The 12,507-nt window shown below is 26.4% G+C and overlaps 1 protein-coding gene across 1 annotated transcript; it reads left to right on the top strand.

Annotated features, from left to right (window-relative positions):
• Positions 1 to 8,403: 8,403 nt before the first annotated feature.
• On the top strand, positions 8,404 to 12,123 carry LOC122499945 (esterase FE4-like). The gene is made up of 7 exons (XM_043608552.1): positions 8,404 to 8,667; positions 9,193 to 9,352; positions 9,594 to 9,933; positions 10,185 to 10,541; positions 10,669 to 10,832; positions 10,945 to 11,240; positions 11,312 to 12,123. Exons 1-7 carry the CDS (start codon positions 8,489 to 8,491, stop codon positions 11,496 to 11,498), a joined length of 1,683 nt encoding a protein of 560 aa, XP_043464487.1. The 5' UTR covers positions 8,404 to 8,488; the 3' UTR covers positions 11,499 to 12,123.
• The last annotated feature ends 384 nt before the right edge of the window (positions 12,124 to 12,507 follow it).

Genomic DNA, 12,507 nt, shown 5'->3' with positions numbered 1-12,507 from the left:
CTACTACTAATTTTTGTAATTATTGATAATTACAATTTTCTTACCAGTTTGAAACATTCTTTCACTATATTCTAATGAGGAAAATCGTCTTGTCTGACTAAAACCGTCTTTTACTACTTAACAACTACAAATTCTTCTACAATCTTATGGAAAATATGCTTGTCTGACTAAAAACTTATTTTACTACTTTAAAAATGAAACATTATTCAATTAATAAGAAAAATAGTCTTGTCTAAATGGAATAGTATTTTACTCCTTAATAACTAAAAATTCGTTTACTATCTTATAAAAAAAGCATTGTCTGTCGAAAAACGTCTTTTACTACTTCAAAAGTTACTTATACGTAATTGCTATGTAAGAATTTGATTATAGACTGTCCAAAATTGTCTTTAGTTTTTATTGAAAATAATTATTTCTTCGACTGCTTCTAACATTCTTTTACTATATTCTGATGATCAAAATAGTAAATTGTTTTGTCTGACTAAAATATTCTTTTACTACTTAATAACTAAAAAGTTTTTTATCATCTTACAAAAAATAGGCTTGTCTGACTAAAAACTTATTTTACTACTTCAAAAATGAAACATTATTGAACTAATAAGAAAAATAGCCTTGTCTGACTTTAAATAGTCTGTTACTTCTTAATAACTGTTAAAAACAAAATTAACATTAGTTCAATTTATTAATAAATAATAAATAAAAAAAAAATTCGAGAAATAATTGTAAATGAAAGTTTAAATTTTGTATGGTTAAGTTGTTACAGTACTGTTAAATAAAAAATATATGTATATACATCAGTATAGGGTAAGTGCGTCAATTGCTGCGGGTGCTTCAGTTTCTGCGGCATTTTAATAATTTAAGTGAATACATTTGTTCAGGGCACAAATAATTTTGAAATTTTTTTTAAAAATTTCTTAACGATGTAAGTTTTAAAATAGATATAGGAAGTATATACCAAAACATAATATTTATGTATTTTATTTTAATTAAAAGTTGACGTGTTCAAGGTTTTATTTATTTTCATTGCTAACTTTGCTGGCGGTGCAAAAATACCTACATAAAAAAGGCTTTATTATTGTTTTTAGACTTAAAGTGGTTATTATTATGATGATTTTAGATAAAGAAAACCTTGTTTTAAAAGAAAAATTAAACTTTACTTTATTTTTGTCTGTTATTATATTTTATTTTTAAGAGTAGTAATTAACACAGAATTTGGGCTTGATTTAATTTCTGCGCCCTCAGAAAATCAACTAAGACTGGTTACAATAGACTATCTATTTTGAAAAAGAGCAAGAAAAAATTATGAAAATGAAAGAAAAAATGAAGATTATGGAGGAAAAACTAAAGAAAATTTAATAAATACATAAATTAATTAAGGAAGAATTCTGTTATTAAGTTTTAACTAAATGTTTCAAAAATGTGATAATTCAGAAATTATTTGTTACTTTTGTTAATATATGATATATATTTATTTTTAATAAATTTATATTCTATTCAATTAAACATTGATTAAAATCATTGTCCCATTTTGATTTCATAGTAGTTTGCGGTATTATACACATAAACACGAAATTATGCGCAGAAACTGACCCACAGGAATTAAATTCGCGCAGCAACTGATGCGCAGCAACTGACTCAAACGCGCAGAATTAAACGCATTGAATATTATTTTTAATTCATTAAATTTATTAAAATAAATTATATTTTAGAGATGTTATTTATTGTAAACATATCTTAATAACACAAACTACAAATTTAATAAGACATAAGTTCAATTTGATCAATATAAAAATTATATTTCATAGTTAAAAGACGTCTTGACCAAAATACCGCAGGAATTAGTACACTTACCCTATGTCGTTCTAAATTTAAATTGTACGAATATATTTGCGAAATATAAATTTTTAAAAATTAATAAAGGAAATTGTCGGAGGCCAATTTCGGAAAAGTAGTCGTCATTTAAAATTTGACGAAAAAAGGAAATAACCATTAAAGAAAAACAAAGAGAGATAAGACTCTCAGGTAGCATGGGTCGGAGGTCCCATGGAAAGGCAATAGCCCACAACAAAAGAGAAATATCTCAAATAATAAAAGGGCAGCGAGTCAAAAGATTGACCTGTAAAGGTTGGAGACTTTAATTTTAGGAAATACAGACACGAGCAGTGGGGGAACAGGAAGACTGGAGACAAATTTGGAGAAAAACAGCAGTATAATAAACTTATTAAATACACTATAAACTAAAAAATAAATGCGTTTAATTTTTAATAATCTCCCTACTGTTTAAAACAATAAATAAAAAATTTTTTTTTTATCTTATAATTAATAGGCTTGTCTGACTAAAAACGTATTTTACTACTTCAAAAATAAAACATTATTCAACTAATAAGAAAAATAGTCTTGTCTGACTATAATAGTATTTTACTCCTTAATAACTAAAAATTCCTTTAATATCTTATAAAAAATAGACTTGTCCGACTAAAAACGTATTTTACTACTACAAAAATGAAACATTCTTCAACCAATAAGAAAAATAGTCTTGTCTAACTAAAACCGTCTCTAAATACTTAATAACTAAAAATTCTTTTACCATCTTCTAAAAAAAGATTGTCTGACTAAAAACGTCTTTTACTACTTCAAAAATTAATTATACGCAATTGCTATCTAAGAATTTGATTTAATACTGACTAAAATTAAAATTATCTTTCATTTTTATTGAAAATTAATATTTCTTCGCTTGCTTCTAACATTCTTTTACTATATTCTGATTATCAAAGTAGTGAATTGTTTTGTCTGAATAAAATTGTCTTTTACTACTTAAAAATAAAAAAGTATTTGGGGACTAAAATACTTGGGATGACTAAAACTGTATTTTACTACTGATTCTTATAAATGTTCCAAACTAGAATTTCTATAATACTAATAAGAAAAATAGACTTGTCTTATTCAAAATACCCTTTTCTACTTAATATAGGTGACTTTAGGCTGACCAGTGCGGTCTTTTACTACTGATTTTTATAATCATTTAAAAAATTAAAACCATAAATTCCGCTTCTTATTAAACCACTCTTTGAATGTAATACGACTCTCTAAATTTGAATTAGTAAATAAATATTTACTAATTTGAATTAGTGACTGACTTTTTGCTGTTGAATTAGTAAAATTTACTAATTTAGTAGAAATTACTATTTTATTAGTAAAATTTACAAATTCAAAAGCAAAAAGTCAGTCACTAATTCAAATTAGTAAACATTTTTACTAATTAAAATTCAGAGAGTAGTACGAAAAAAAGCATGGCTGACTAAAATCTACTTTTACTACTTGAAAAATGAATAAATTACAATGAAAAAAAATTTAATTGATTCAAATAATCGATTAATTGACTATTATCAATCAAATATTTACTTGAATCAAATAATATTTATTGGAGTCCATTAAATAGTATTTTTTTCATTGTATACTTGAAATCTAAAAGAAAACGAAAGGAAAAAATTGTTAGGAAAAAATGTGACTTTACCCCAAAAAAATAATGACATGAGAGTCCCTCTCCCTATTGAACAAAAAAACATCTTCTTCCCCCTATATATTTGAAAGTTTGAATGAAAAAAGTAAATTTAAAACCCTATGATGTAAGTTATCTTGAAATCTCACTTCGATCTAATTAACCAAGGACTATAGAGCGCCCAAGAGTGTGATACCAAGGCAGTGTCACCTCCTTTCAATCCCTTCGACGAAGTAACGAGAAACGCTCTTCGTATAATCTTATGTAAATCGTACGTCACACCCTTATGCTCACACGCCCTTATATAGAAGCAGCAGCAGCAGCAGCAGCAGCACGCAGCAGTGGCAAGGTTATAGAAACGCAAGAACTTGGCTTTCTGGGTTCGGGTTACGCCCGCGGAGTAGTGTAGGGGACACATGGATGATTCCAGGAGAGTAGACGGGGGCTTATATGAATGTTAAAATAAGTTTGAAATTGTCGCGGACAAGTTCAGTCCTTTGGGACTAGACCCGGACGAGTAATTCCGCAACACCGGCAGTTTCGGCCTTTCGACGAGCCAACGCCTCCGATTTGAACCGCACACTAACACTAACACTAACACATACAAAATACATTCTCAATGATTTCATTTTGTCAAAATATATATTCAAAAACTTTCACACGGAAAAATCAAGCGCGGCAAAACTTTAATGTTTTCTCTATACATCAAAATATCTCTCTGGATGTTGAATATTTTTATTTTTCTCTATTGCTGTGTATATAGAAATTCCCTTTCCCTGCTTTCCCCATGTGAAACAAGTTCAATTGCCAAATTTTAGAAAAAATAAAAAATAAACGTTTTTTGCATGACAGAAAAAATAAAGTCTGAATGATTTTACCTACTCTCTAAATTGGCGAAATTTCGATGATTTCTAGCGATAAGTGTAAGGGAACATAGTCAAGGTCGGACCCTTGATATTTTTTAAATAAAAATACTAGCGCTACCTATGCGCGGACGTGACAAAGCATTCTACTGAGAAAACAATATATTTCAATCAAACATAATTATTTTTGTTATAAAGTAAACCAATAATTATTTTTGAACTAGCGCGCGGCTAACTTTTTTATGATAAAATTAACCATTTTAAATATAATAGAATTTAAAAATTTGTAATTCAAATTTTTATTGAAAACACTAAAAAAATCCAATTTTAAAAAATTACAAATAATGCCAGAAATTCAATTATTCTCATGAGTGATAAAATTCTTCTTATAAAATTCAATTATCTTTCAAATTTAAAAAAAAAATTCTCGTCAAAATCCCAAATATCTTTAAAAATAACAAAATTCTTCTCCAAAAGTCCAATTATTTTCAAATCAATTTCAAATTCCCAAAAATAGTACGCAAATATTTAATTATTTTCATATAAAAATTTCTCAGGAATTCAATTATTTACAAATTTTTTATAAATTCCTTCGCCATAATTCAATTATTTTTATAAATAATAAAATTTTTTCAATTATTTTTATAAAAAATAATTCAAAATTGTAAAAAATAATAATTGATTTAAAATGATGAAAATAGTTTTTAAAAAGTTACTCTGTAATAATATTCTTATAATATAAAACAATGATTTTATCACTCGATCATCTTTAATTAGGTATTAAAAAACATGAAGAAATCAATCGCTTTGAGTGATTATTTTCATTATTTTTTTATTATTTCAATTCAATTATTATTATCTAGCTTTCTTAACATTTTAATTAAAATTCTTCTTTAAATCAATTATTTTTAATAATTTTTGCAAAAGTTCTTTGTGAATTTTCAAATCAATTTATTTATAATTCAGTTTTATGTGAAATTTCAATTATTCGGAAATTCTTCAATTAAATGTATTAGAAAATAAAAATTCAAATAATTTCAAAAAAATTTGAATTAAAATTTTTCAAAAAAATTAAATTCGACAAAATTGTTTATTAACCCCTTAACTGTTTGAGGAAAATACAACATGATTGTCCCAAACTGCCCAGCGGAATCTGATACTTTTTCAAATAGTATAATATAATTAAATTATAACTAATTATTCAATTATTTTCTAAAATATCATTAATGACCCTTATAATTTCTTATAATATTGATATAAAGAAAAATATCTATCAATTTATATACAAATTATATTTATTTTGAGTGATAGTGAACACGACCCACGGGTGGGTCGGAAACAGTTATGGCCATACTTTTTCACGACCCACCCGTGGCCGTGGGTCGGAAACAGGCAACGGGTTAAAAGTATGAAAAGTTTTGATTTTCAAAAGATTTTAATTTTAAATTTTATTTTATTTTATTTTATTTTATTTTATTTTAATTTAATTTAATTTTAATTTAATTTTTAATTTAATTTAATTTAATTTAATTTTAAGAAATGCTAGTATTTGTAACTTCTTTAAAATCCAATTCCTTTTTAGTTTTCAACTAAAATTCTTCTCGAAATCAATTATTTTTAATAATTAAATATGTAAATACTGAAAAATTCAATTAATTTCAAAAAAATTTGCATTAAAAATTTTTCATTAAATCCATTCAAAATTCAAATTTTTTAAAATTGAAATTGAAATCTTTTGAAATCCAATGCACTTTGAAATTTTAAATAATACCTAAATTATTATCTAAAATAGAAAAAATTAAAGGTTTTGCATTAAAATTCTTGGTAATTTCAAAGTTTTAAGGCAAACAAAAAAAAAAACAAAAATTCCAAATTTTGATATGAATTCTATAAAAATTTAATTTTTCCACTACTTTTAATAAAACTCTCTCATTTCCCTCACATGTGGCAAATTGTTAGTTAAAACTTAAAAGTATAAAAAATTCAGATTTTCAAAGATTTTAATTTGAAAATTTTTCAAAATTCAATTATTTCTAAAAATTTATGCTATAATACTTTTAATTTTCAATTATTTTCTAAAATTTTAACTGAAGTGCATTTTAAATCAACTTTTATTAGAAAATTCTACGAGAATTCAATTATTTAAATGAAAAATAAATAATTTATTGAATGAAATTGATTCTATTTCAAAATTGAATTCTCATAAAGAATATTATAAACATATTTTTAAAAAGGAATTAAATTCTGTCCATGAATTTTAATAAAAAATTTTAAGAATAATTTCATTTTTTGAGGAATTCAATTGAAATTGGATTAAAAATAATCGAAATTCTGTGATGAGTTCTATTATTTATGAAAATAATTGAATTCCTAAAAAGAATTTTTTTCTTTACGAAAATAATTGAATTATTAAAAAATAATTGAATCCCTGTTATAAATTTTATAATTTATGAAAAATAAATTATAACATTTTTAACAGGGATTCAATTACTTTCGTCAATAATAAAATTGAGTTAATAAAATTTAATAATTGAATTATTGCAAAGAAATTTATAAAAAAAAATTGTAAATAATTGAATTACTGTGAAATTTTTATTTTTGAAAAATTAAATATTTGCATAGAATTTTATCAAACTTTTTAAAAAATTGAATTTCGAAGAAGAATTTTATTATTTATAAAAATAATTGAAATTTTGACAAGGATTATTTTTAAATTCTTGAACATAATTGAATATCTGCAAAGAATTTTATTTCTTTTGAAAATAATTAAATTTTTTCGCTTAATTTCGTTTATGAGAGAATTTTCATGACCTCTAGGCGGCAATTTAATGAACTATATTGGCGCGAAATTTAAAAAAAGAGAAATTTAATTAATATCAAATATATTATAATTAGGTTGTAGTGGGTGAAAATAAATGTGGCTACAGTGAAAATTAATGTCACTCGATGAAAGTTTCGTATATGTAAGAACGAAACTTTTGAAAATCTGGAGTTCCGCCTTCAGTTAAAGTTTGATTTTGTTGAAGAAGGGGTCGCGGAATTTGTCGGCAGTTTGGCGTTTTGGGTAAATGTGATGTGATGCAAGTAATTGAGTGGCTAATTGAATGAGGTGTCTCTCAGGAGTTTCCAATTCTCGCCATGTCACACGTCAGAACTATGTTGCGTTTTCGGCGCGCTCCAGAGACAATAAGACAAACTCCAGTTTACCGATTATTATCACTCGTCGCATGCATTATCATTCATCGCAAGCATATAAATTATTTTCCCAAAATAATTACATTACTTATTAACTTTTTTCAAATTTACCACAAGAAATTTAATTTTTACCAAATTTCCAAAAATAAAATTCCCCCCTCCCCCCTAATAACAGGAATAAAAATTCAAAAAAAAATTCGTAAGTCGAATTTATTTTTCTGAAAATCATTATTCATAAATAAATTACAAAAAAAATCCCTACAAATTTAATTATTCGAAATAAATTCAATTGACTATTCTCGAAAGTTTAATTAATTCTAGACATGAAAAAAAAATTCAAGCAGAAATAGTTTCAAACCCTTTAAATCGAAAATAGAAGTGACAAATTTATTCTTTCCTAATTCAAATCAAATGAATAGTGATTTAACTTGACAGTTTGTATGTCATTATAATAATCTTTCTCTGTAATAAAAAAAAACTCTGTGGGAATAATTTTGAAGGGAGAAAATCCATTAGTCAAGCATACTTGAATCCGCCGATGATTGGCGTGAAAAACTTTGATAATTTATCATCACTCTCCTGACCCATTTCTAACGAGGAAATAAAAATATTCCATCGAATCGAAATAAAAAATAATTTTACATAATAATAAAAAATTTTTTTAATGTCCGAAATTGTACTAAAATTATTCACCAGACGAGTCAATGTACACACGTTTCAATAGATAAGATAAATTCCAAATTCTACACACAAACAAAACAGTTATCTTAAAATTATTTTATCGAACTCTGACACTGGTAAATGATTATATATTAAATATTTCCAGCGTCAGTTTTGTGGAAACATTCCTTTTGAAACGAGCAATCTTTTTGTTGTTGTTTATAAACAAAAAGCGTAAAAATTATTATTTATCAAATTTTTACTCTCAAAAATGAAATATTCGCAGTTTTTGTTTATTTGCCTTTTTTACTGCTTATCGATAAATTGTGAGCAATTGGTGAAAATAGAACAAGGATTAATTGAGGGAACTACAATGAAAACACGAAATGGCAGGGAAATTTCAATTTTTCTTGGAATACCCTACGCGGAACCTCCGATTGGCGCGCGGAGGTAATTAACAATTAATCGTATTTGTTTATGTACTTAAAAAAGGTGAAAAAAATTTTTTGCTTTTACTCACGTCTAAATATTCCATGGAAGTACCCTTCTGCAAATTCCATGAAACTTCTCCATAGTATTACCGAGTTTGCGGGAAAATGCTCATCTGTAATAAAAAAAGCCCAAATTTGATATTCAATTTCAAAAATTGTTAGAAAAAATTGTCAAGATATTATTAATTAATTATTAAGATATTATTAATTTTTATTTTCTTATATTATATTCAATTGAAGTTCTGAGCAACTCCTTGTTTCGGAAGAATTAGTTCTTCATTAAAAAAAAGTTGAAATTTGATATTCGACTCCAAAAATTGTAAAAATCATAATAGAAATGTTAAAAAATTATTAAAATAAAAAACTTGCATAATTTTCATGGAATTTCCTTGGGATTTTCCAAAGTGGGTAATTTTTCAAAATATTTGAAAAAAAAAATTGTGTTCACTTGAACGTTCGAAAGTTTAGTATAACAATTTCTTAGGTTCAGTAATCCTATTCCAGCGAGAAAATGGAATGGAATTCGTTTAGCGAACAGAGAAGGAAATTTTTGTCCTCAAATTGAAATTAATGGTTTAATTGGCGAAGAAGATTGTCTATATTTAAATGTTTTTACACCACAAGTTAATTTTAATAAATCCAAGGTACGTTTGTGCAAAATAAATTAAATAACCACTGAATAATGGTTTCACTAAAGCCTTAGTAAAAAAAATTAAAACTGCTAAAGAAAATAGTAATTAATAAAATAAGACTGATAAAAAAATATTTCCACAAAAATGTAAAGTATTGCGGCTTTTTCACTAATTCCGATTTAGAATATAAAAATGCAATGAAAATATGAATGTACTAAATTAAACGATACGTGGATTTTTAAATGTTTTGTAGCAAATAAATAAAAATGATTTATTGCCAGTGATGGTAAGAATTCATGGGGGAGGATTTCTGGTTGGAAGCAGTAATTTCACGTACTATGGTCCAAATTATCTTCTAGACAAGGAGATTATTCTTGTATCAATCAATTACCGTTTAGGAATTTTAGGATTCTTCGCCACTAAAGACTCAGTAGTCCCTGGAAATTTTGGCTTAAAAGATCAAGTACTGGCTCTCAAATGGATTAAAAGGAACATTAAATATTTCGGTGGTGATCCAAAGAGAGTTACATTATTCGGAGAAAGCGCCGGTGGTGCTTGTGTCGGTTTCCATGCAATTTCCGATGCATCCAATGGTAAGAATTCCATCAAAAAACCATTTCCAAAAAATCCACTTCTTACTTTTGTTCCAAAATTTTTTACTCCAACAATTTTGTTATCAGGGTTGCCACAAAAATTTAATTTTCTCTTCCCTCACTTTTTATATTTTTTATTTATTTATACACTCGTCTTTTTGCCTCAATACTAGCGTTTACAATTGTACATAATTTAATTAATTACCAATTATTATTTATTAATTACTTTAATTTTTACTGCATAACTATAGGATTATTTCATCAATACATTTTCCAAAGTGGAAGTGTTTTGGGTCCATGGGCATTTCGTAGCAGGAGGAATTTAAACCCTTACGTAAAACAACTCATTAAGAATGTTAACTGTCCAGACGGAAATTCGACAATAATTCTGAATTGTCTACGAGAGAAAAGTATTTTTAAATTATTGAATGCCGTGCCTTATGATGGATTTAATTTTTCAAAATTAGCATGGATTCCTACTGATGAAATAGAATCGAAAGACGCTTTTATAACCGATACTCCAATGAATCTTATCAGGCAAAATAAAATTAAAGACTATCCATCGATGAGCGGTAATGTAGGTGACGAAGGTTTACCAGTTACATTATGTAAGTTTAATTTTCCTATTTATTTGAACCAAAAATATTTTGTTTAAAGTGTATTTAGAATTTCTTTGCTATAAATAGTGTTTATTTAATTTTTTTATGTTATTATTTATCTATTTATTTGTCCTAGCTTTTTATGCAAATGGAAAAGATTACCAATCAATGTTACTAGCACTGGAAACATATATCAACTCCACTGCCTATCATTACACAAAATCGAACAATATTGAAAAATTTAGGAAAATTATCCAAAATTTCTATTTTAACGAATCGGTGTTAGCCGATAAAGATCAGGTATATTTTCCCCTCTTCGCACTTGACAGAAAATATTTTTCTAACTTATCAAAAATTAAATCGTTAAAAAATATTTATAAATAATTTCTAATTATAAACATACTATTTTTAGATTCGAACAAGTTTTACGAAATTTGTCTCCGATTGTAGATTCAACTATCCCCAAGTGATGCTCCTGGAAAATATGAAAAAACTTATAAAAAGTCCATTTTATCTGTATTTATTTAACTACCGCGGTAACGAAAGTGTAGTTTCTCTGGAAAATGGCATAAAGGGAAATGTTGGCGTAACGCACGGAGAAGAACTTTTGTATCATTTCCCTAAAGTTCCATTAAGTGACGCAACAAAAGTAGATCAACGAATGATAGACATAATGGTCGATTTATGGACATCATTTGCAATTAACGGGTAATTATTTTTAAAATTTTACATAAACCAAAAATTTCTATTTTCAACAAAGTATTTTTTTTTTTGCACAGTGAACCGAAATCGAATCTCTTAACTGCCTCGGATCTTTGGCAGCCATATATGCGAAATGCAACTTTTCTTCAGATTGGAAATCCTACAAACAACAACGATCCGTCAATTAGTCTAAATCACGATTTTTTTAACGATCGTATGAATTTTTGGAAAGAGAATTTTCCATCCAGTCAATTTTCAATCTAAATGTTTGTTTCGTTTGTACTCTTAGAATTAATTTATAAAAATCAATTAAAATAAATTATCCCATGCAGAAATTGAGATTGGAATTTTATGGGGTCCTAGCCAGAATTCCCTATCTGTAGTGGGGAACTGATTAGAGAAAATCGTTAGAACCCAACTACTTTCATAACGGTCGGCAGATGGGGTATAGACTAGAATATCTAGTCGGGAACTAGTATTAAAACTAGCTGTGTGTTGATAGGGCCCCGACTAGAATTTTCTAGTTGACTTTTAAAAATTATTATTTTTCAACTTAACCTATTTATAATTAAATTCTTCATTCATATTAACATTATTAATGAATGTTGTACACGAAAAACCTGAAACTTGAGTTGAAAAATCTCGTGCCCATGGGGGATCGAACCTTGGACCTTGGGGACTCCAGTCGGATACACATACCTCCCGGCCGTGATAGCTTGGAAGCACCTCCGCTTAAATAACATCCCGTGCAGCAATTCACCATTTGCCCCTATCTCTAGTAGGGCTCTCGCTAGATTCTAACTAGAATCTCTAGTCTAGAAAAACTAGTCGGGTTCCAATCAAATTCTAGTTAAATAATTTTTACCAGCATTATTTTTTAAAAAATTTTGCATACTATTTAATTATTTCATTTTTTAACATATTTGAAACCCAATTTTTAATATTGTAGAACATTCTTACATAAAATTCCAATAAAACAATTTTATTAAATAAAAATCTTTTATTTAATAAGTAAATTAAAAGAATAAGACACAAATAAATATTAATTATGTGAGTATAATTAATTTTTATTACCTAAATATTGTAATATTATCCGTAAAAATAATTATTTAAAAATATATGTAAGTGCAATTATACTTTAAAATGTTTTTGACAATTCATAAAAATATTTATTTATAGAAAGACAATTTATGTATATTACTTGTACACTAGTTTGTCGCTAGTTGGAAATCAATAAGGTCCTAGTGAGTTTTTCTAGTCTGAATTATCTAAT

The sequence above is a fragment of the Leptopilina heterotoma genome, unplaced genomic scaffold (genome assembly GCF_015476425.1).
Source record: "Leptopilina heterotoma isolate Lh14 unplaced genomic scaffold, ASM1547642v1 Lhet_18, whole genome shotgun sequence".
Lineage (NCBI taxonomy): Eukaryota > Metazoa > Arthropoda > Insecta > Hymenoptera > Figitidae > Leptopilina > Leptopilina heterotoma.
This window is presented reverse-complemented; position numbering and strand designations above follow the sequence as displayed.

Bases quoted from the DNA above. Each gene is read 5' to 3' on its own strand.
- LOC122499945 (XM_043608552.1), top strand. From the start codon at position 8,489: ATGAAATATTCGCAGTTTTTGTTTATTTGCCTTTTTTACTGCTTATCG. The intron at 9,934-10,184 runs GTAAGAATTCCA...GCATAACTATAG, and splicing joins AATTTCCGATGCATCCAATG to GATTATTTCATCAATACATT. The intron at 10,542-10,668 runs GTAAGTTTAATT...TATTTGTCCTAG, and splicing joins AGGTTTACCAGTTACATTAT to CTTTTTATGCAAATGGAAAA.